At 53.6% G+C, this 23,911-nt stretch overlaps 1 protein-coding gene across 9 annotated transcripts in view; it reads right to left on the bottom strand.

Moving 5' to 3' along the window:
• The window catches only part of PPFIA1 (PTPRF interacting protein alpha 1), an 81,381-nt gene extending 73,608 nt beyond the window's left edge, over positions 1-7,773 (bottom strand). For 3 of the 9 annotated variants that reach the window (XM_032879723.1, XM_032879724.1, XM_032879725.1), the window contains exons 1-2: positions 7,611-7,766; positions 6,124-6,387 (exon numbers count right to left, since the gene is read on the bottom strand). In XM_032879723.1, coding sequence (XP_032735614.1) covers positions 6,124-6,387 — 264 coding nt within the window. In that variant the 5' untranslated portion in view covers positions 7,611-7,766. Of the gene's footprint in view, positions 1-6,123; positions 6,388-7,610 lie in introns of all 9 variants that reach the window. The other 6 variants (XM_032879727.1, XM_032879728.1, XM_032879730.1 and 3 more) reach the window with 4 other exon arrangements.
• Positions 7,774-23,911: the final 16,138 nt, after the last annotated feature.

Genomic DNA, 23,911 nt, shown 5'->3' with positions numbered 1-23,911 from the left:
AGGGTCCAATGGGGACCCTCAAAGTAGAGGAAAGACAGAATGGGGAATTTTGAATATCTACAGAAATAACAGTCAAAACTTTTCCAAAACTGATTAAAGAACCAAGCCACTGACTCAATAAAGAATGTCTGAGGCAGAAAGAAAATGTTAAAAGTAACAAGAGGAAAAAAGATACCGCGTTCAATGGGATAACAGTAACACTGTGAGCTGACTTTTCAAGGAAAAAAAAAAAAAAGGAAGCCAGAAGACCATGAAATGGCATCTATAAAATGTTGAACAGAAATAACCACCAACCTGGAAGTCTATGTCCAACAGAAACATTCTTCCAAACTAAAGGTAAAGTAAAGATGTTTCAGACAAAAAAAAAAAAAAAGACAATTCCTCAACCATGGACATGAACTAAAAGAAATATTAAAGCAGTTCTTTGGGGAAAAGAAAAGTAGTCTTTGACAGAAATATGAAAAAAAAAAAAGGAGTAAAGAACAACTTCATGACAAAAAGTTTAACTAGGAAAATAAATCTTAATCAATACTTTTTAAAAGTTTTTATGTATTTATTTGACAGAGATCACAAACAGGCAGAGAGAGGGGAAAGCAGGCTCCCCGCTGAGCAGAGAGCCCAGATGTGAGACTCAATCCCAGCGCCCTGAGATCATGACCAAGCTGAAAGCACCGCTTAACCGACTAAGCCACCCAGGTGCCCCAAATCTTAATAAGTATTAAATGCACAAAGCAATGATGACAGGGCCAAAATCGACCTAAAATTTAAAAATATTATGATGACAAAAATGGTGGAGGGGAGTTCAATGCCTTCAAGTGTCAAAGGCAACAGTAGTATCAGGGAAGTAGTAAAAGTACTAAATTAGGCCCAAGTTTAAACTGCACCCCGCACCTAGGAATACGTATATTCCAACAACCTAACAGAGAAGTATACAATTAAAAAACACTTCCTACTTCGAAACGAAAGCCAGAGAAAAAAGAACACAGAGCAGCTGGGACAAACAAAGAACACGAAGTAATATGGTACCTGTAAACCAACGTATCAGTCTATTTAAACAGAGCAAATACTCCAACCGCAAGGTAAAGACTGTCAAATTCATTAAAATAAAGCCAAGCGCGTCCTTTTCACACAGGTACACCGTAAAACGTGAGCTCGCAGACAGGTGACAGCAAATGACCCGCAGGTGAGCCGAAACCACAGAGAACTGACAGGGCAGATACGACTCCCAAGTAAAGTGACCTCCAGAGCCAAAGCCATTACTGGAGATGAGCAGGAACGTTTCACGATTACAGTTCCATCGACCAAGAAAACAAGAGTTCAAATTTGAACAGACCTAATAACACAATCTCAAGATACATAAAAATTGATGAAAACAGAAAAGGAAAACGAGCCAAACCCACAAGCATGGAGGGCGACCTCGGATGTGCCCTCAGTCACTGACAGAAGCCACGACAGCGGCAATGAAGCCCTGGGTGCAGGGCTGGGCTGTCCGGTCTGTTGTCACACGGGGCTACTCCATGGAGATGTGCTCTCAAATATAAAACACACACCAGCTTTTAAAGGCTTCATATGATAAAACCATGTAAAATACTCCATTAGGTTTTTTTCCTGTTGATTATCCACTGAAAGGATATTCTGGATATGGGTGTTAGATAAACCATATTCTTAAAATGACTTTCACCTCTTTCTTATGTTACTGAACGTGGCTACTAGAATCTGAATTACGTGACTAACAAACGTCTTCTCAGCAGTAAACACAGAACACTGCATTCCCACCGACACGCATAATTTTCAAGTACCCAAGGAACACTCGATGAAAATGAGCACACGCTGAGCCATCAGAAAAGCTCGACTCATTTCAAAGGACTGAAACAACTCAGGGCGTATTTAGGGGCTGCAACACATGAACAAAAAAAAATTTTCTTAAAAAAATATTCAAGAAAAAGAGACAAAGCACAAATTACCAGTATTAAGAATTTTTTTTTTCTTTTTTTTCCTTTTGAAGCAGGCTTCCCGCTGAGCAGGGAGCCCGATGTGGGGCTGATCCCAGGACACTGGGATCATGACCTGAGCCGAAGGCAGACTCTTAACAACTGAGCCACCCAGGGTGCCCCAGTATTAAGAATTTTTAAAAGGAAATAATCACAACAGATTCTGCAGATGATAAGGGTGTTATGAAGCATTTTACATCATTACTTGGAAAGTTTAGGTGACCTGAGCAAATTCTTTTTTTTTTAAATTTTATTTATTTATTTGACAGAGATCATAAGTAGGCAGAGAGGCAGACAGAAGGAGAGGGGGAAGCAGGCTCCCTGCTGAGCAAGGAGCCCGATGCGGGGCTCGATCCCAGGACCCTGAGATCATGACCTGAGCCAAAGGCAGAGGCTTAACCCACTGGGCCACCCAGGAGCCATGACTTGAGCAAGTTCTTAAGGAAAAAAAAGCCTTCTCTAAATAGACACAAGAAGAAATATAAAGTCAGAAAAATCCTATTTCCGCATAAAAAAAATGAATCTGAGATTGAAAACCTTCTCACAAGGAAAGCCCTATACCAGCTGGTTTTGCCAAACAATTCTTCCAAATACTGAAGGAAGAAAACATCAGGCCCACACAAACCCTTCTGGGAACACACAAGGAACACTTCCTGCCTTGTTTGTTTGTTTTTTTTTTTAATTTTATTTTTTATAAACATGTATTTTTTCCCCAGGGGTACAGGTCTGTGAATCGCCAGGTTTACACACTTCACAGCACTCACCATAGCACATACCCTCCTTAATGTCCATAACCCCACCCCCCCTCACCCAACCCCCTCCCCCCATCAATCCTCAGTTTGATTTGTGAGGTTAAGAGTCAGTTATGGTTTGTCTCCCTCCCAATCCCATCTTGCTTCATTTACTCTTCTCCTATCCCCTTAACCCCCATGTTGCATCTCCTCTCCCTCATATCAGGGAGATCATATGATAGTTGTCTTTCTCCGATTGACTTATTTCGCTAAGCATGATACCCTCTAGTTCCATCCACGTCCTCGCAAATGACAAGATTTCATTTCTTTTGATTCCTGCCTTGTTTTATGAGACCAGCAGGAACCTCAACACCGAAACCTAACAAGAACAGTACAAGAAAGTACAACGACAGACCAACCTCCCTCATGAATAAATCCTAAGCAAAATATTAACAAATAAAATCCAGCAAAAGAGAATACACAGAGATCAAGTCGGGATTATTGTTGTGTGGCAAAAAAAAAATTAAATTAAGTCACCACACTAACAACAAAAACAAAAAAATCACTTATCCCAAAGATGCAGAAAACACATTTAAGAAAACTTAATGTAATTTAATTCATGATTTAAAAGAAAACCTTAGCAAACTAAAAATAGAGGAGAGCTTTCATATTTTGATAACAAACATCCCAGTAAAGCCACAGCCGGTATCACATGCGATGGTCAACTACTAAAAGCTCTCTCTGGTACTGGGAGTGACACAAGGACACCTATTCTCATCGCTTCTATCCAAGGCTGCACTGAAGACCCGAGCCAGTGCAAGAAGCCAGAAAAAGAGAAATGGCTGTTGCACTGGAAAGGAAAAAAAACTTATCAAAGGACACCTCTGAGAGAATGAAAGGCAAACCCACAAGACTATTAAAAAAATCTGCCATTCGTATATGTATTCAAAATAATACAAAGAACTCCTTCAAATCAGTAAAGAACAAAGCAGACAACCCCATCGAAAAATGGGCAAGAGGTAATCATTTCACAGAAGATATCCGAGCCGCCAACAGACGCACACAGAGAAGACCTGCCCCTGCTTACTCACCCCACGTCGGGCAGCAGCCAGCGCACAGCCCACAGCGCACTCAGCCTCCTGCCCCTTCACGCCCACCCAGACAGCTAAAGTGCAGGAACCGACACCAACAAGGGCCGGTCGGCCACTGAGCGCGCACACACCGTGGGTGGGGGGACAAACACGCGGTCACGCAGGAGAAATGCACACGCACCGGCACCAACAGGCAAGTGAGACCCGCCGGGGGCCGCACCTGGGACTACCCACGCCCGGCAGGAAGAATACCTGTGGCACGTTCACGCCAGGGGCTAGACCGCCCCGAGAATGAGCAAAGCTCCAAGGGGCCAGACAGACACGTCGCCCAAGCGTAAGGCTCAACGACTGTCTCATTCACACGAATCAGAGCACACCAACGCCATCGATGGTAAAAGTCAAGACCACGGGTAAGCTTTGGGGCACAAGTGCTGCGAGTGGGTCGGAGGGGGCTTGCGGGAAACGTGGAAATGTTCTATCTCTCTGTCCAGGGGCTGCCTGCCTCAGCCTGAGCCCCTGGGAGCAGCATCTGAGAAACAGGAACCATTTAGTAAACCGTCTGGGGAACTGGGCTTGCTGCAGCGTTTGACGCGGGTCTGGTGGCGGAGAGTGCGGCGGGCAGGTATGTGAGTAAAGGCATCTGCACTGCCGGCACAGTCTGTGAGCAAGTAATTACACACGTTAACAGGTTTCAACTATAACATACTCAGAGAAATTCACAGTGGGGAGTGGACGTTTCAGAAAACTTGTTTTCACTTAGCGAACACGTGCTTGTGACCAGCACCTGGTTCCCTGGCGTGAACGTACCACAGTTTGTTCTTGCTGCTGGGCGTGGGCAGCCCCAGGTGCTCTCAGGTGCTCAGGCCTTGAGGCAGGCAGCGGGGAGGGGAGGCCAGGGAGGTAGGGAGGTGGGCAGCTGGGGAGGTGCTTAGCGGGTGTGGCCAGTGTTGCACTCTCCACTCAACCAAGAGCTTCCAGGCTACAGCACACTGAGCAGTAGCTACAAACAAATCACAGAGCAATCGTGGCAACCGGTGACAACCCCGCCACTGCACGGAACTCCTCTCCCTCTGTCAGGTCATGTGTGCTCCTTCTTCCAAAAATCGACCTGATCAAATACTTAAGTATTTGATATGCACTTAGTGCACGGCCTCAAATTACACTAAGACACGTAACAATCACAAAACAAAACAAGAAAGCAAAATCTACTGAAAAATGGACAAGGACACTAAAATCCGGTGGCGCATCATTGGGCCCACGCTTTCAAGCTCGCAGTAATAAAACCCGACCCGTGCAAACTACAGAACTGGTGAGGCTTGCCGGAGAAGAACCGCGCTGGTCCTCCGAGCCCGCGGAGAGGGCGCACTACAGCAGTACCGCCAGCTTATTACTGCTAAAAAGGAAATGCAAACGTTTGGCTTATCGATCTTTCAGGAGAACCGAGCGCAGCCAAGAAACGCATGCGGGCTAGCAATTACTCATTCGCTAATTGAGCACGGCAGCCCGATGGCGGGAGCACAAACGTGCGCTTAGGCAGGCCCACCTGAAAGGACCACAAAGGCGCCTATTACGGCTGAGTCAAGGGGCACCCAGGCGGCTGCGAGCACCAAGCACCAGGTGCCACTCGCCTTACACTTCCGTGGGTGACGTTCTCCCCTCACCTATCATTACGTCCTCGCTCGGCTCCACAAGGAGAGGCGGCTTTGAAACAGCCGTGAAACGTCACAGGCTCAGACGAACGATTTGGTCACTTCAAGCTGACGATTCTCATCAGCGAAGAGACAGTTCCGAAGGAATTAATCTCCGTCTCATGCTCCCCCGGACAAACTGCACTCACAAAACACAGGCGTTCTTCTAAAGGTGGGCTGTAAAAACATCCCTCCGGTGAGATCAACCCCATCTGCCCATGAGATTTCTTTAGAAAGTGGGAGCTATGTGATACAATCCACGAGAAGCACACGTTCAGCCAGAAAGGCCCGAGACCACAGAACAGAAGGCACCACAAGCTTGGGACGCCTCGTGGCCCCCGTCCAAAATCTTCAGAGCACTGTCCCAGATCCAGACAGCTCCTTCTGCTGCCCGAGGGAGGGAACAAGAGTTCCGAGGTGTTTACAGCGAAGCCCACCACGGAGTTCATCCTTGCCCGGTACGTTTAACCGTTAGAAACTCTCTGCACATGACTTCCGAAAACCAGAACCGTTTCACAAGCTCGCCTAAAACGTGAACACCGTGAGAGAGGGTACCGTAAAAACACACCGAGAGACTCCGAAGCGCAGAGTCTGTAGAGCTCCAGGTGCAAAGCATCCATACCTGCGGGAGCGCCGTGCTGAGCTGCCTCTGCAAGGAGTCTCGCTCGTGACCAACCTCGTGTAACTTCCCCTGGGTCAAGGCCAGCGTTTCCTGCGTCTCTCTCAGCGTGTCCAGAAGACGGTCCCGCTCTTCCAGCATGGACACCATCAGCTGTTCGAAGTGTGAATCTGCGTCTGGCTGCGACGGGGAGCCGGACCCATGACTCCCACTTCCTCCGGGGGGGCCTTCGGCTTCACTGATGGTCGGCATCACCTCGCACATCATCTTGAAACAGAAGACCCAGACTCGAGTCATTAAGTGCAAACAGGGGCTCCCGCAAACCTGCAACGTTATTGCTGTGTGTGACTAATGCACCGAACCTCATTATTCTCAGCTCTGACTTTACTCTGAATATAAGTAAGTGCGGGAACACACACACAGGAGTGCCGAGTCCGCAACCCACAAGAGGAACACATCAGGCACGCAATAATCCGGGGAAGGGGTAAAGACCCCAGAGAATACCCCTCCCATGAAGAACAAACCCTGTGGCATGTTGTTTGCGAAGCCCTACTTCCTAGTTGTTGCAACCAAGTGTGCTTCTGTAACCCTTTTTTTTTTTTTCCCCTATTTCCCGGTTGGTGGGGAGAGAAAGTCAAAACACATGCCACCCAATCCTTTTTCGGGAAAAGCACAGAAGGAGCATACAGCCCGTGAAACTGGCCAGTACAGAATCCACCAGGCATCTTACAGGAATGTGTGCAGTCAGCTCCCGAGGAGGACTGACGGCTCCCTCAACTCTGGGGCTGGATCTGCTTGAACGCTAAAAGGAACTGGACTCGTTCAGCGCCGGGAAAGGTGTCTTCCAATGGCTGCAAGGTGCGGCGGTCCCGCACCCGAACTTACGTAAGTTTGCAGCCCAAAAAAAGGAAAGAAAAGGAAACTTTCACAACGGACACGGAGCTGGTCGCTACCGCTGCGGACGGCCAGGAAGGAAGGAAAAGTGAAAGGGGAGAACGGAGAAGTGTCCCCCACATAAGGCCGGCACGAGGGGAAGGAGGGCCGGACCCGGAGGCTGGACCCCCGAGGAGCCGATACCGAGGACTGCGCGCCGGGCGGCGACACAACGACCTCGGTCCCCCTCGCACCCGCGCCGAGCGCCGCACAGTCCCCGGACCCCGAGGCGGGGAGGACCGCTGACAACTGGAGCGCAGCCCAGGTCGCGGCTTCTCTCGGGCACAGGTCCTCGGCCCCCGCGCCCGGTGCCGGGCTGACCGGGGCTGACCCGGCCACCCGGGTGACCGGGGCGCCGCGGTCAGCGGAGGGGGCGGCGCGCGGCCCCAGGAGCCAGTCCCTCGGGGCGCGCCGGCCAGGGGTCCCGCCGGGCTCCGGCCCCCGCGCCCGGGGGCTGACAGCTAGCGCCGCGCACCCGCCGCGGGGAGGGGGCCGGCGCCCGGGGCGACCTCGGCCCCGCTCCGCCCCGAGCCTGCCTCGGTCTCCCGCTCCTTTACCTTGCTCGCCGGCGGGAGCGGGCGAGGAGGCTCCGCGGCGGCTCGCGGGCGGCTGCTCGCTCCGGGCGAGCTCGGGGCCCGACGAAGGCAGCCCGCGCCCGCGCCCGCCGGCCCCGGGCCCGCAGCCCCCTAGTCACTAAGGCCGGCCCGCGGCCGGACACTGGCTGAGCGCAGCAGGAGCGGGCCCGGCTGCGCGTCGCCGGCGTCAACGTGCCCGACGTCGGGCGCGTCGGCGCAGCGTCAGCGCCGAGCGCCGCTGACCGGCCCCGCCCCCCCGGGAGGAGGGCCGCGGTGGCCGAGTGCGCAAGCGCCGCCCTCTCAGGTGGGCGGGCCGGTCATCTCGGGCGACGATTGGCGAGGTGCGAGAGGAGCCACGCCCACTCCCGCCCCCAGCCCCGCCCCGCCCAGGTGGGGGTCGTCTCGGTGTTGCCGCAGCTTCCCGAAGGCATCTGACCCCGAATCTCCCCTTCCAGCCGCCGGGCAAGCCAAAGGCCGTTATCGAACGTCTACTGTGCATCAGGTTCTGAGCCAGACCCTTACCAGGCGCGCGTCCGCACACCTTAACAGGAGGGCGCGCCCAGGTGCGGGTCACCTGCGGGTCACCTGCGGGCTGCCTCCTCGGGGACCGGCGCTTCCTCGGGACCAAATCTTACAGGACTCCGAAGGACGCGGTTCTGCGCGGGGCCCGCTCACCGAGGCTTACCTGCCGTACCTGCGGAGGCCCAGGTGGGCAGCGTTTGCTGTGGAGGCCCGTGGGCGCTGTGAGGGGAGAGCAGGCTTGGGAACCAGGAACGGCTGGTTCGACTCCCAGCACATGCAACTCGGGGAGCCCGCGGGCCCCTGTGCCCCATCTGCAGGATGCGGAAATGACAAAGGCCTACCCCGGGGATGTTATAACGGGTGGGATCCTACCGTGGTTAGGGTCTTCGTCCTTATTCACTTATATTTTGTACTTAACTTTTAAAAACGCCTGTTCTGGGCCAAGTCCCGTGCTGGCTCTTGCAGACACAGAGATGATAAACATGCCTTTAATAAATTAAAGCAGATGCTGGCCCCTCACGGTTTGATACCTGCAGCACAAACTCTCCACAGGCCAAAGGGCCAGGGCCTTGCTGCCAGGGCCACTGGCTCCTGTGTCGGTGGTGAGGGAGCCAGGAGTCCCCGAAGTCACCCAAGCCTAAGTGAAGGTCGTGTGGGGAGTGGGTGGATTCCTGATTCCCACTGAGAGCTCCCCAGCAACAGGCGCTGGTCTGACTGGCTTTCTCTCCTAGGGCCCAGGACCTCTTTCATTCATGGGTCAGTTCATCCAATAAATAATGATGCACAAAAGTAGGAATTTGTGCCCCTGGCCCAGGGTCTGGAACGGAGGAAAATTTCCAACTCTCCTCAAGTGTACCAGCTTAATCCAACCAGCCCAGATTCGCACCACACCCATAAAGTATTTGTCTCCTAAGAAATCAGCCCAGCGCCAACATTTAGTTCAACGGTGTGGAATGTTCATTCATTTCATGAACATGTGTAGAGAGCATTATGAGCCAGGCATAATGCCTAGGTTTCGGGAACACAGAGCTGTCTAAGATATCCCTTGGCCCAGTTCACAGCCTGGAGGGGAGAGGAGAAAGACTATTACAATGTCAAGTTAACAAGTGTGTAACTTAGCGCTGTGGGACCACAGAGGACATAACATCTCAGCTGGGTCTCGAAGGATGAGCAGTTACCCAAGCAGAGAAGGGAGAAGCCCGTTTGGTACAACTCCAGGAAAATGAAATCCCAGATTTCACTCATTTTCCTTCATTCATTCCATTCCCTCCCAGACTGCAAAAATCATTAAGAGGAAGATTGTAAACCGAAATGGCCTGTAGAAAAGATTGATTAAATATTTGCACTTTCAAATGACAGAAAGCTTGGTGGCATTCACTGTCTGTCATGTTTTCAGTAACTAGCTCATAACCGGCATAATTCCACATCTCAATGGTGGCAGCAGTCACAGAACTGTGTACTTTTGTCAGAACTCACAGAACTGCCCATTAGTATGGGAAGTATGCTCTCATATTTAAAATGGAGGAAAAAAACTGTTTAAATTATAAAAGCAAGTTACAAACTGTGAGTCCAAGTTCAAAGAAGAAAACGTCTGTCTTTAGATGAAGAACATATCATGTAAAATTTCTTACCTTGTATCTGAAAAACTAGAACGTTATTAACCAAAGTGATAAAACTTTACGAAAACAAGTTTTACATGAAATAAAATATTTTTGAAAAGCAGAATTAAATTTTAAGTCTCAGAGTTACAAGAGACAAGCATCTATGTTTCTATTTGACCGTAGTCAATCAGTCCTCCACATTTCTATGTGTATACGTATGCTTATATATTCCCGGAAAGAGATCTGTCAGAACGTGGGCAGTGGTCTTTGTGGGGAACTGTGGGCATTTTTCATTTCCTTCTTTGTGCTAGTTTGTGCTTTCCAGATGCTTCATCATAAATGTGCATTAGTTCTATCATTAGGCAAGACCTCCCACTGCCGCGAAATGTTCTTTTAGTAAAACCTAGCCAAGCATGAATCATGAAAACTGGCTTTTGGGAAGCAAAAATGCCTTTTCTATGTACCCATCTATACCACCCAACTAAACTCTTTCCCCAAAGTAACTATCCAAAAATACTTTGGAGAATGGGTGGTATCCTTGTAAGTTTAAATCAGGAAAACAATGAGCAAGGAAAATATTTTGCACATTAATTCTAACACTCCTGTTGAAGGTTTGATAAAGAAAACCTGGGCACCTGGGTGGCTCAGTTGGTTAAGCGACTGCCTTTGGCTTGGGTCATAGGTCCTGGGTCCTGGGATCAAGACCCGTGTCGGACTTCCTCCACCCTGTGGGAAGCCTGATTGTCCCTCTCCCTCTGCCTGCCACTCCCCTTGCTTGTGCTCTCTCTCTCTTTCAAATAAAGAAAGAAAATCTAAAAAAAAAAAAAGAAGAAGAAGAAGAAGAAAGAAAAAGAAAAAGAAAACCCAGTAACAAGGGAGGGGAGGGGATAGATAGTTCAGTATTACGCCCACAGTTGTGTTTTTTACAAACATGCCCACCAGCTCAGCTCTCTGGATGATGTAGTTGTTTGTCAGCCTTGAACCTGACCCGAGCCACCTCTCCTTTCTAGAGACTTAAGCAGCTCAGAAGTGTTACTGTAAGATCAGAGTGTATAGCCTAGCCTGTGTCCTACAGGTCTGGGTGTGTTCCAAATCTATCTGAAGTATGGAAAAGGGGCGCCTGGGTGGCTCAGTGGGTTAAGCCTCTGCTTTTGGCTTGGGTCATGATCTCAGCGTCCTGGAATCGAGCCCCACATCAGGCTCTTTGCTCAGCAGGGAGCCTGCTTCCTCCTCTCTCTCTGCCTCTCTGCCTACTTGTGATCTCTCTCTGTCAAATAAATAAATAAAATCTTAAAAAGATAAATAAAGTATGGGAAAGAACCTAATGACAGGCGGGGGGTGGGGGGGCTGGGTGACGATACAGTTCGGTGAAGGGCCAAGCTGGGGGAGGGGTGTTCGATGTGGCCCTCTGTTCTAGAGGAGGAAACTGCTGTCCCGTTTCCTTTTGAATCCCAGAAAGGATTCGCCCACAGGCACCTGCTTAGTTCACAGCAGACCTGGAACCAGAGCCTCAAGTGAACTGGGGACTTTGGATTCCTGGTCCAGCCGCTATGCTATTGTGACCAAGGAGTGGTCTCTTTAAGGGACCCCCGAAGAGCTTTATATCAGTGGGTCTCCAGTGCTGCCCAAGTCGTCCAGTTCCCTGCAGAAGAGGTGGGGGCCTGGGCTTGGTGACTTCAGCTGCTACTGTCAGCCCTGCTTGGGTTTCCCGTGTGTCCCCGCTGAGGTGGGAGGCAGTAAAGGAGGAGAGAGGGAAAGAAAGAGAACCCTCGTACTTGCTTTTTTTCTGTCATTCTCGAAGTAATTCACAATCCGTCCTGTATCTTTCCTACTCCACAGAGGAGGAAACAATGATCCAAGTGACCAGTGAGCTGGGGAGATCACCAGTCACAGTGTTCTAGTTGCCGCGGAAGTTCTACTGCCCACTGTTAACCGGGCCTGGAATTCTGATCTCACGTGAGCCAGTTGGGAGGTTGGTTGAGTGTGTGTCCATCCCCGAGGCCACAGACAGGAAACATCACATTTGCAAAACATTATGGAGACCCCTTCCCCCATATAACCTTACTCAACCCTCCCGGGTGTACAATGAGGACACTGAGACCCCACAGATGAACTCACCTGCCCAGTTGATGATTCCGTGGAAGTTGGGCTTGCACTGAAGCGTGGCTCCAAAGACAGTTTTCTTGATGGTTTTGAAAGCATCCAAAGACATTCCCAGGCCCCCAAAGCTGGGGACAAACCCCCTGGAGCAGTGCTGCACCACCAAGATACTGACCCCGGCGCTCACCAAGGGTCTGTGGGCCTCTCGGCCATCTGGTCCCAGCACAGTGCCAGGCACAGGGAGTCCCCAGCTCCTGGAGTGGCCCAGGCTTCCCACACGGGCATGAAGACTTCAGTCCCTTTCTTCTATATAATTATATTTTAAAAGCAAGTCATAAACTGCTTGCAATTTGTGTGTTGACAACTTCATTGTGTTCATCACATTCTTAACAATGCCCAGCTATGGTAGGGAGAAGGGCCCAGAGAGGTAGTTCAAGCTCTCCCAAGGCTAGGCTGGAGCCCCGGCCCTTACCTTTACCTTGACCTCAGGCAAGGTATGCTGCAACCTGCACTAAAGCCTCATTATTGTCACCTGTCAGGGATATTAACAGCCACATGAAACACCACGATGGGACTTTGGGAGACGCAAGGCTGGAAATAAGAGGTGACCGAGGGCCCTGGGCCCCCATCAGGGGTGACCTCCCTGGCTGGTTACCTTTTCCCTCTGTGAATGGTGCTTTCAGACCATCATCATAGACTCTGGAGCTGGGAGCTCTGGTTCCAACCTTGGCTCTGTTTCTTTTGGCCATGGCTGTGTACTCGTAGGCAAGTTGCTTGACCTCTCTGGGCTCAGTTTCCTCATTCCTGAAGTGAAGATGATTGTGCCACCTCGGAGGGGGGCTGTGAGGGCTCAGGGAGTCGGGAAAGGCCATATGGGGGATCGTCACACAGCGGAAGTCCCTTTTATCTAGGCCTTGCCCACCCCCCTGGAGGGAAGCAGGGATGGTCTCAGTCCACTGGCGTCTCATTCCCCTTTGTCCCTGATAGGCTGAGAGAAGGCCTGGGCCCCTGTTCTCATCAGTGCCACATAAGGGATAGCCTGCAGGGTCTTTCTTCAGACCAAGAAAGTCCCGAGGCCACTGCCCTCTCCCGTTTGCAGCCTACCCTGGGAGATGTGTGGCTGGCATCTGTGACAGCCACGGGACGTCCTGACACACTGCCCAGCATGCTTCCAGACAGGAATTTCTTCCCACCATCTCTCAGGCAGGTTATATGTTTCCCAACTCCAAATAGTCAGAAAGATCCGTCCAGGAATCCGGAAAGAAGGGGGCGTCTGGCTGGCTCAGTCAGCTGGGCACTGGGCTCCTCAACTCAGCTCAGGTCTGGACCTCAGGGTCATGAGTTCAAGCCCTGCATCAGGCCAGAGCCTACAAGAAAAAGGAAGGAAGGAAGGAAGGAAGGAAGGAAGGAAGGAAGGAAGGAAGGAAGGAGAAAAGGAAAAGGGAAGGAAAGGAAGAAAAAAAAAAGAAAAAGAAAAAAGAAAAGAGAAAGAGAAGGGAAAAGGAAGCTGGAAAAAGGGAAAAGTGTGGTTAACTGTCTTTGTAAAGTTAAACTTGATCACCAGGAAGGGCTACTACTGGTTGGTCCAGTCAGAGCAAGGACAGGAAATGCTGTCTCGTGGAGTCACCTAGGAGGGCGAGGTTGACAGCTGGGAGCCGCAGACAAGTGGCGTTTCTGGCACGTGGGGCATGAGACGGCGGCAGCCTTGCTGGCTCAGGGCTGCTGCATGATGGGGGTGGGGGGTGCCCGTACACAGCCGGCCTCTGCCAGGGGTGACTCATTCTTGCAAAGAAAATAAATATTAATGAGTTTATACACACAGCCTACTTCAGACAGAGCCGATGAGTGGTGTTTTAAGGGATAAGTAGATCAAGTACTTAGGCTGGCAACGGTGGCTGCTTCCCTGCAGGACTACGGAGCCTCCTGAGGGATCCAAAGGGTGTGGGAGCTGCACCCCCAATAGCGCTGGCGGGCATTTCCCCGAGTTCGAGTAGTCACCGTGCGCTACAGTTTCCCGTCAAGCCCATGAAAGAGTTTCACCACCCAAAAGTTGCCTCATGGGTGAGACTTGAGGACATTATGTTGAGTGAAATACACCTGTCACCAAAGGACACATTTCACCTGGAAGAGGTCCCTGCAGTGGTTAGCTTCACGGGGACGGAGAGTGGCGGGGGGATGGGCAGGGGAGGGAAGGGGGTCGGTGTCTCAGGGGGACAGAGGGTGGACAGTGGGCGCCGGGGCCGGGGGAGGGCGACAAAGGTCCAGTTTGGGAAGATGGAAAGTCCTGGAGGCAGATGGCGGGGATGGCTGTGCAATGTGATTGTGCTTCAAACCACTGAGCTCCACAGTTAAAAATAGCTGAGATGGTAAACTTCGTGTCATATGTTTTTACCACAATAAAAAAAAAGCAGCCAGTACTCCTCCTCTTGCCCAACTTGACGATGCTTTGTACAGATGCCTAAAGATTTGCCAGTATCAATGCCCTGAAAGAAATTTTTCCACGACTTAAATATTTATCATGAAACAAAGGATCAAGATTATCAGACAGGGCAACGAACCTTTAATGGTAGACATTTGTGGAATTATCTTTAAGTGTTTTTAATGGTTTGTATTTGGCAATTATTTTTTGTTAATTCCTTCTGTAAATGTTTGCTATTATCCAACGTCTGTAACAGATGGAGGTCCTTTTCATGTTACTAAAATATGTGTATTGTCAGAATGATGGTTTGTAATGAGAAGAAGCCATGTGGGGGGCGCCTGGGTGGCTCAGCGGGTTAAGCCTCTGCCTTTGGCTTGGGTCATGATCTCAGGGTCTTGGGATGGAGTCCTGCATTGGGCTCCCTGCTCAGTGGGAAGCCTGATTCTCTCTCTCGCCCTCTGACCCTCCCACTGCTTGTGCACTCTTGCTCTCCACCAAATAAATAAATAAAATTTTAAGGGGGGGAAAAAAAAGGTAAAGAAGAAGCCACGTGTTTGTGATTTTTTTTTTTTTTAACAGAAAACCTGTGAACCTGTGTATTCCGGTCACTCATCATTTAAAAGCACATAAATACAGTGTTCTGAAAGCTGCAGAATAATTAAGATTCCTGAGCCTTAAAGTTGAGTATGTGTTGGGAACTGGGAGACCATGATTGCTGCCACACCCGGGAAAGAGGAGCACTGACCCAGCGTCACCTTCGAGCACCTTCGGGTGCTCCATCTGGTGCCTGCAGGCAGCGGCTGTCCAACCGGAAAAGCTCTTCTCCTTCTTCCTGACACTTCCTTAAGCTCGCTTTTAACTTTCGGGGCGCCTGGCCGGCTTGGCCGGTGGAGTGCGTGATTCTCGATGAGAGGGTTGTGAGTTCAAGCCCCACGTTGGGCGCAGAGAGTCCTTAAAAATAAAATCTTTTTAGAAAATCATGTTAACTTTTATAGCTGCCACGACAAGCATTAGGCAGTGCCGTTATTAGACATTTCGCTTATTTGTCCGGCAGACACGCTCGTGTGGAGCTACGTTAGGCCGGTAGTGGGCCACGCACTGGAAATACATCAATGAGTCAAGACGTCAGGGCTCAGGGTCTAGGTGGAGAAAGCGATGAAAGAGCAAAAAACTTGCCTCTGCTTTGAAAATAGTGTGTGTTGGGGCCGGTGACTGACTTTGAGACGGACTCGCATCAGCCGATTCCCGGAGTCAAGAAGAGGAGGGGAGGTGGCTGTGGGTCCCCAGGCCCCTCCCCAGCCTTCTGCGTCTCCCGTGACGTGGAGGAGGAAATGAGTTTTCCGGGAGAAGCCAGAGTGGCAGACGGATGTGAGCTTGACAGATGGACTCATCGGTAATCGACCCTGAGCTCACTCTTCACGGCTAATACCAAGTTAATTTAGAACCAAAACCTTACTTAGCATTTTATGTAACAACAAATGGGAAAAGCTGAACACTTTTTGCTTGCGATTGGCACCTGTGTATTAGTTTGCTAGGGCTGCTCTCACCAAGTCCCTTAGTCTGGGCACTTTAGACAACAGACACGTACCGTCCCCCAGGCCTGGGGGCCAAAGCCTGAGATGCAGGCACGGGCAGGGCGGGGTCCCCCGAGGCCTCTCTCCTCCTGTGTGGACAGCCTGTGTCCTTATGGAGTGGTCCCTCCTTGCGTCTGTGTCCTGATCCCCTCTTCTCGTAAGGACCCAGGTCATGTTGGATAGGGTCTGCCCTGGTGACCTTAGATCATCTTACCTTAAATTATCTCTTTAAAGACCGCACTCTAAATACAGTCACACTCGGAGGTGCTGGAGGACAGGACTCCAACCCTGGAACTTGGGGGACACAGAGCAGCCCCCGGCGGTCTGCTTCCATAGGACCCTCAGCCATCAACAGTCCCTCCCCTGCCTGCAGTGTTGCCTTCTTGCCCCTCCCCCACACCCCCAGTGTCACAGGGTGATGGCCGACTGGTGTGGACCCAACCGGGCAGGGTGGCGTTCGAGGGCGGCGGGATGCTCTCTGCCACCTCGAGAGACTGGTATCAACAATCTGGAAACACTCCAGCTGGGAGCAGGTTCTCTGATCCACAATAGTAAATTCTGTTTTTCACTCTCACACCTGAAGAGGATCTAGTCATTTCTATTTTAAGTTAGATTTATGGGGGCACCTGCGGGGCTCAGTCGGTGACACATCTGCCTTCAGCTCTGGTCATGATCCCAGGGTCCCAGGATGGAGCCCGGGTCGGGCTCCCTGCTCAGCGGGGCGTCTGCCTCTCCCTCCCCCTCCCCCCACCAAGCTCTCTTTCTCACTCTGTGTGCTGTCTCTAGCAAATCAATAAAATCTTTAGAAAAAAATGAATTTATTTATTCTAGTGAGAGAGAGAGAGTGAGCAGCGGAGGGGCAGCCGGCAGGGCGAGGGGGACCCCAGCAGTCTCCATGCTGAGCACGGAGGCCAATGAGGGGCTCCATCCTGTGACTCTGAGATCAGGACCAGCCGGTGGGCAGCGCCCCCCATGCTCTTCACATAACACTACGGAGGGATGAGTTAGGGACGACTTGCCGGCCCGTGTAGCTCGCGCCGGCGTCCCCACAGGCTGTCGCCTTCCTGTGACCGGGCCTTCCCAGCGTCTCCAGGGCAATCCTGTGATTTCCTGGGGCTGCCTCTGCTTTCTCACACTGAGGCTTGCTCCAGGCTGCCTGCTTAGGTAGCGCGCGACGACTTGAGATCCTAACGGCTGCGTGGGTCGGATCCGACGGGAGGAGAAATGTGTCCCCCGTGTGAAGCAAACGTGTTTCCCACTAATGGAGCCTGGACAGCCGGCTGCAGCCACCCCAGCGGGCACCTGCCCCCAGGCCGCCCTCCTCCCCCGCCCCTGCCTTCCGTTTGAGCCTTGCCTCGTGCCCGAGGCCTGTGCACCTTCTGGCCCTGAGGGGAGGGAACGAGGGCTTCCAGCTTGGCTGAGACTGAGGGAGGACATTCTCAGAACCTGCGTGTGGGATTTAGAACACAGGAAGGGCAAGAGGTCTGATCCTTGCACAGTGGGGGACAACGGGGTGGGAATTTATTATTATTATTATTAGGATGGAAATCTCCACCTGTGGGGAGTTCCTCTCCTGCGCCAGAGAAGGTGGCCGTGTCCCTGGCTCCTGATGAAGCCCCAGAGTCCCGAGGCCCCAGGCCAGGCACGAGCAGCAGCTGTGGGAGGCAGGGCTGAGCAAAGGGGCTTCCGAGTGCCTGGGAGAAGTGAGGGTCCCCATGGGTACAGCAGCTTCACTGCCGAGGTCCTGTTCACGAGAATTCATAGCTTTTTGCTATGAGGCTTGGCTTTTCTGCATTAGGCAGAAGGAGAACGTGTGGGATCTCTCCGAGGATTTGCACGAGTTTTCCCAAGGTGGGAGGTCGCCGAGAGGTCGCCAAGTGGAGGAGGAGGAGCCCTTCCCCAAGTCTGAGCAAAGAGGAGGTTAGAGCCGGCAGGCCAGGGGCCCAAGGGGCAGGGTCCTCAACCCCACCTGTGGGCCGGGCCGGGCCGGGCGGCTGTCTGTCCCTCTGTCTTGATCTCCAGTATGAAGCGGGGCTCATCTGGGGAACTATCGCTGCCCGGGGAAGCCTCCCAGCCACCCAGTCAAGGGGGGGGGGCCAGTGACCGCGACCGTGGCTTGCCTGGTGCTCGCGGCTGCTGTAGGAGGGGTCCCAGCAAGACAGTCTGCAGGAATCCCTTCCTCCCGGGCTGCTCGGGCGCCCCACGGTGACCCTGCCCACCACGCAGTCTCCTGTGGACCAGGCTAAGAAGGGTGTGGGTCACCCAGGCTCAATCTCATGCATTCGGTCCACAGTGACCTCTGGAGGGCCTGCAAGGCAGGAAGGAATGGAAGAGGCAAGATCCCAGGGGAGACAAGCCCTGAACAAGTCGTTACCCAACTCGTTTCTCTAAATGACAAGGGGAGACACGCCCCAGAGGACGGGACAGGATGCAGGGAGGACCGATGGCCGTGGCAGATGGCCCTGGATTGTCCAGGCTAGTCTGAGGGAGGAGGGTGGTGGGCAAGAGCAGGGAGCTGTGTCTGGCAGGCGCAGACGGGAAGCACTGGCCGCCCCTCTCCACGGCTGTCCACATCCTATACCCACGCCAGCTCCCGAGGAACCTCCAGCAGCCTGGATGGCTGGTCTCCTCCCGCACCCCGCTGATCAGCTAGCACGCCGAGGGGCACGAGGTGTGACCACCCCCCACCAGGACAGGAGGTATCAGGGACATCCTCACTCCCACGGGGCCCTAAACCATTTGATCAAACACCCCAACAACTAAGTAAATTTTGGAGCACATTCCTCTATGTGGTGGGGGGACAGACGCCCTGGAAAGATACGTCCATGTCTGAAGCCCAACTCCCTGGGAACGCAATCTTATTGGGAACACAGGTCTTTGCAGAGGTGATCAAGTTAAGGATGTCGGGGGGATGGGGCGCCTGGGTGGCTCAGTGGGTTAAAGCCTCTGCCTTCGGCTCAGGTCATGATCTCAGGGTCCTGGGATGGAGCCCCGCATGGGGCTCTCTGCTCAGCCGGGAGCCTGCTTCCCCCTCTCTCTCTGCCTGCCTCTCTGCCTACTTGTGATCTCTGTCTGTCAAATAAATAAATAAAATCTTTAAAAAAAATTAAAAAAAAAAAGGATGTCGGGGGGAGACCATTGGATTTACGGTGGGTCCCACATGGAACGGCTGTGTCCTTAGAGAGAGAAGGGGGGCGCCTGGGGGCTGAGTCGGCTGAGCAACCGACTCTTGATCTCTGCTCAAGTCAGGATCACGGTCAAGTCCTGCGTCGGGCTCTGTGCTCAGCGCAGAGTCTGCAGGAGACTCTGTGTCTCTCTCTCTGCCCCTCCCCCTGCTCTCTCAAATAAATAAATGAATCTTTAAAAAGAAAAAAAAAGGAGAGAAACCGGACATGCCGGGAAAAAGGCCACGTGAGGATGGAGGCAGAGGCCGGCGCCATGAGGCTACAGCCCAGGGGGTAGGGGGGTGGCTGGCCAGCCCGGGAAGCCGGGAGGAGGCAGGGACATGCGCTGCCTCCCAGTGTCTCCCCAGGGAACGAGCCGTGCCCACACCTGCATTGCGGTCCCCCGGCCTCACGGAAATCTGAGAGTACGTTTCTGCTGTTTCAAGCTGTCCTGTGTGTGCTAGCTTATTAGAGGAACCTAAAACGCCCAAACACAGGTCTATTTATGCCTTTATCCATGAAACGTAAACAATCCCTATTACTACCTGTGCACCGTGGACCCGGAGAGCAGCGGCCCGCAGCGGGAGGGGCCTGGGAGCGGGGGAGACCGACGGGAAGTCGGGGTGGTTACCTGTGGGGCAGAGGGTCGCTGGCCAGCGCGGGGGCCCGGCTGCTGGGTCCTGGCATGTCTTGCTTCTCTGTCTTAGGCCGGAGGTGGCATGTGGTGTCCGTGTCACCTTAGTGTCCCCCTCTGTCCTCTTGTGCGAATGAACTACTTCACGAGAAGGGATCATTATCAGCAGCGCAGGACGGGGAGCGGGTGCTAAGCTCCTCTCCTGCTTGTTCTGGCCTGGGCCTTGGGGAGGTGTTTAGGGCCCTCTGAGCCTCAGTTTCCTTCCTCACCAGTCATGTGGGAGGAAGTGGAGAGGTAGGTGTGCCTTGTGGGTCCCCCAGGGATGGGGTGAGACCCCATGCAGAGGGCGGCACCCTTACAGCAGGTCAGGCCCTTTCTAATGGGAGGGAACAAGAATGGCCCCTTTTTGTCGTAGAACTTAATGTCTTTTTACCATATAACTCATACCTTTGTGTAAGTACTGGGAACTCAGACAAAGGCGGGCCTTGCTGTTTTTGCTCAAAGGCGAAAATGCTCACTGAGCCATGTCTGCATCCCTGTGGGTGGCTGAAAAACAGGTTCTCTCTGCCCCTAACCTACTTCTTGCCAGGTCATATCAACTCTGGGAACCGGAAGGTGAGTGTGCTCCCGCAGCCCCCCGCCGCCCCCACGGGACGCGTTGCTCCTTGCCGTGCCTTCCACCAACATTTCCAGATCACGGCCAGCACGTGCAGGACTGCCTGGGCGTCTGGGGCCAGGGAGGCCGTGGGACCCCCGGGAATCCCCCGAGCCTTGCCGCTCAGCCTCGGCTCAGCGAGCCACCCTGGCGCCTGGAAGGCCGGCCTCTGGCCGAGTCATGGCACGTCCTTCCCTGGCTTCCGACACACTTAGAATAAGACCCACAGCTCACCCAGCTCCACTGCTCTGGACCTGTGTGGCCTGCAAACCGGCCAAGCTGGTTCCTGCCCCAGGGCCTTTGCACTCGCTCCTCTTCTCCACCCAGAACACTCTGAGTAGGCCCTTCACGTGACAGACCTCTCCCAGTCTCTGATTTCCCACACGACCGAGTCACCTCTTCCGGGAGTTCCCCTACCCCATAGCCCCCTTTGTCCACCTTACCTCTGCTTCTGTTCTGTGTGACACAGGAGACCTTTGCTTCATTCCTGGCTGGATGTGGTCCCAGTGGGGGAGGGAGAAGCTGGGAGCCTCAGGCGGTGAGGCGGTGAGCTTCGACCCCAGAGGGAAAGGGGAGCGGGAGATAACAGGCTGGCTCCTGTCCCAGCTGTTGCAAGCCTGTGATGTGTGAGGCCGGGTGCCGAGGACACCAGGTGGGCAAGAAGGCATGGCCTCAGCCCTCAAGGAACCTAAATTCCATTGGCAGAGACAGGGGTAGAGCGTATTCTAGGAGCACAGGGAAAGTCACTACCTCAGGTCCAGGGGAAGCAGGGCGGTCTTCCTGGAAGAAGCAGCACTGAAGGCAGGACAAAATGGATGAGTAAGAGCTAGTGCTGTGAAGAGAGTGGGGCGGGGGGTCCGGGCAGAGAGACAAGCCAGCCCGGAGGCTGGGAGGCGAGCGTCCTTCCAGCCTGGGGAGTCTACTCCACCCTTCATCCCCTCTCCCCAGAGATCTGGGGAAGAGAAATTCCATCAGAGGGAGAAGGGGCTCCTCCCTGCCAACCCCTCTCTGGGGCCCCCTTTCCCACGGCCCACAGTGGGCTCCACCCCACCCCAGCTGCCAGCTCGGCCCCGGGGTGTGTGGGAGGGCTCCCTCCCACCGGCCGTGCAGCAGCTTGCCGGGGATAACAGGCTCCCGTCCCTCGTGGGAAAGATCCCGAAGGCCTCTAATAAAGACTGAGAAAACCAGACCAGACCAGAAACCCTCCCTGCTATGGCACGGGTGAGAACCGGGAGAAGCCAGGAGCGGTTTCTGCAGGGCATTCCCTGGACGAAGCCCATCTGGGGCCGCAGGTGGAGATGGAAGAGAAAAGCCGGCGGAGCGGCAGGGCTGAAGCCCCAGCTCCGAGGGACCACAGCCCCACGGAGGCCTGGAGGCCCCCGGCTTCAGGGTCGCACCTGCCCTTCGGACCCCAGCACCCAGGCCCCTGTCTTGCCCCCGTTGGGTGCAGGGGGCACAGGGCAGAGCCCCAGGTCAGGCCAGACCCCAGACAGCCCCTGGGAGCATCAGAGCAGATCCTCGGGCTGGGGCAAGACGGCTTCCACGGTCCCCCTGAAATCGGCCAATGACATTCCGGCCCGTTAGATGAGGACGAGGGGCTGGGGTCTGTCCACAGCCACGCCCTCTGGGGCTCCGTGAAGCCCTGGGCCTGCATGTGGGTGGCAGCTCGTCTGCCTTCCTGTGTGACCGTGGGTGGCGACTCTGTGCTTCGGTTCAGCCACTGTGCGGGACTCGCGACAACGTTCCCACGGCACTGACGCTCCCACAGGCCCCCGTGGGATCCGATGAGCCGGTCCACGCAAGGGAAGTGCGCCCAGGGCACCCTGCCCACCCCCCTGCAGCAAGGGGTGGCTGGGGCTCCCAGGTGACGGGGCCCAGAGTGCAGACACTCTCAGGAGGCTGGGCGGCCCGTAGGCCCAGCCTGGGAGCTGCAGAAGTCAAAGGGAGGCCTTGGGGACAGGAGCAGATGGGAGTAGGCAGCACTCCCTGGAGCGGCATCACGCCGCCGTGTCCTTGCAGCCAAGTGCTCCCGAGGGGCAGGTCCACTGTCGTTAGGACTCCTTATTCCGTGCTCCGCACGTGTGGCTCTGTCCCCGGGACGGAGAGGGATGGTGTTGGGTAATGGGGTGAGCGGTGAGCAGGGGTGCCCTCTCCCACGAGGGGGACCTGGGACAGATGACGGTTTAGCACCCGCCGGGAGACCAGGCCCGAGTCACCTCCCTGTTCACATGCTCGCGCTCCGTATCTGCTCCGTGTCCCAAGCCGCCTCTCCTTCCTCTCCACCTCCCAGGCAATGGCACCCTTTTCGGGGCTTCGATTTTCATGTAGATCCTGGTGGTCCCTGGTGCCGCCAAGTTCACAGCTACCTGGAAACTCAGGATATGAGCTTATTTAGAATTAGGTGTTTACAGATGTAATTAGTTAAGATGAGGTCACACTGAAGTTGGCTATGCCTTAAATCCGGTGACTGATATCCTCGTAAGAGGACCCTGTGAAGACACGCAGGGAGGAAGGCCACGTGTCCCTGCAGAGGCAGACCGGAGGGATGCGGCGGCAAGCCAGGACACCCACAGTTGTTGAAAGCCACCGGGAGCCGGAAGACTCAAGGAAGGATTCCTCCCTGGAGCCTTTGCGGGGAGCTTAGCCCTGTCTTCACTCTGATTTAGGACTTCTGGTCTCCAGACGTTGTCTTAAGGCACATCGTTTATGGTCACTCTTTAGGGCCGCCCCGGGACACTAAGGCAGCCTGCGGTCTGTATCCTGCCGAGACCGGTCTCCTGACCTTCACACCTGCATTTCCGCCTGCCCGACAATTCCTCTCTCTCGAGATCTTCTCCCTCTCTGGAACATCTCACCTGGGGGACTGCACCCTGGCAGCCTAGGCCAGAACCCAGCCGTCACCGGATCCCGCCCTGCCCTCCACCTGACCTGCAGTGACTCATCAAGCCCGTGCATTCCCCCTCCCGTGTCTTTCTTGGAGACCAGAGAGACGTGACCAAATGCAACCCGGGCAACTTGATGATCCTCAGCTTTCAAAACAAAACCCAACTGTGAACGACGTCCCTGAAGTCACTGGGGAAGTCTGAACAGACGGGACAGTAGACGCTGCTGGTGTTGAATTTCCACGGTGACACTACTCTGTGGTTAAGGAGGAAGGTGCCCTTACTCTGGGAGCTGTAGCCAAAGGGCCTGGGGACAGAGCATCATCACACCACAACTTACTTTCAAATGTTCAGAAAAGGGAAATCTTGCCTGTCTTGCTATTTGCCTACAGAGAAAGCAAAAGAACAGGAAACACGTCAATGATTGCAGAAGCTAAGTGGAGACACCGTTTGTCTGTGGCCCCTTCATCGTGCCGCAGGGCGAAATCTAGGTCAGGAAAAGTGGAGGGGAGAGCTCAGTCCATTCTCCTGACCCCACTGCCCGTGCCCTGCTCCAGACTCCTACCACCTGCTGCTGGCGGGGCCATCGCTGCTCCAGCTTTCCAGCTGACTCCTCGGATGATTCCCGCTCACCCCCGCCTCCCATCCACTGCAACCCACTGTCCACACTGCAGCCACACCGACCTCTCCAAAACCAGAGCCTGTCATGTCCTTCCTTGCTTGAAGCCCTCT

This window comes from Lontra canadensis, unplaced genomic scaffold, assembly GCF_010015895.1.
Source record: "Lontra canadensis isolate GAN:19392208 unplaced genomic scaffold, GSC_riverotter_1.0 scaffold66, whole genome shotgun sequence".
Lineage (NCBI taxonomy): Eukaryota > Metazoa > Chordata > Mammalia > Carnivora > Mustelidae > Lontra > Lontra canadensis.
This window is presented reverse-complemented; position numbering and strand designations above follow the sequence as displayed.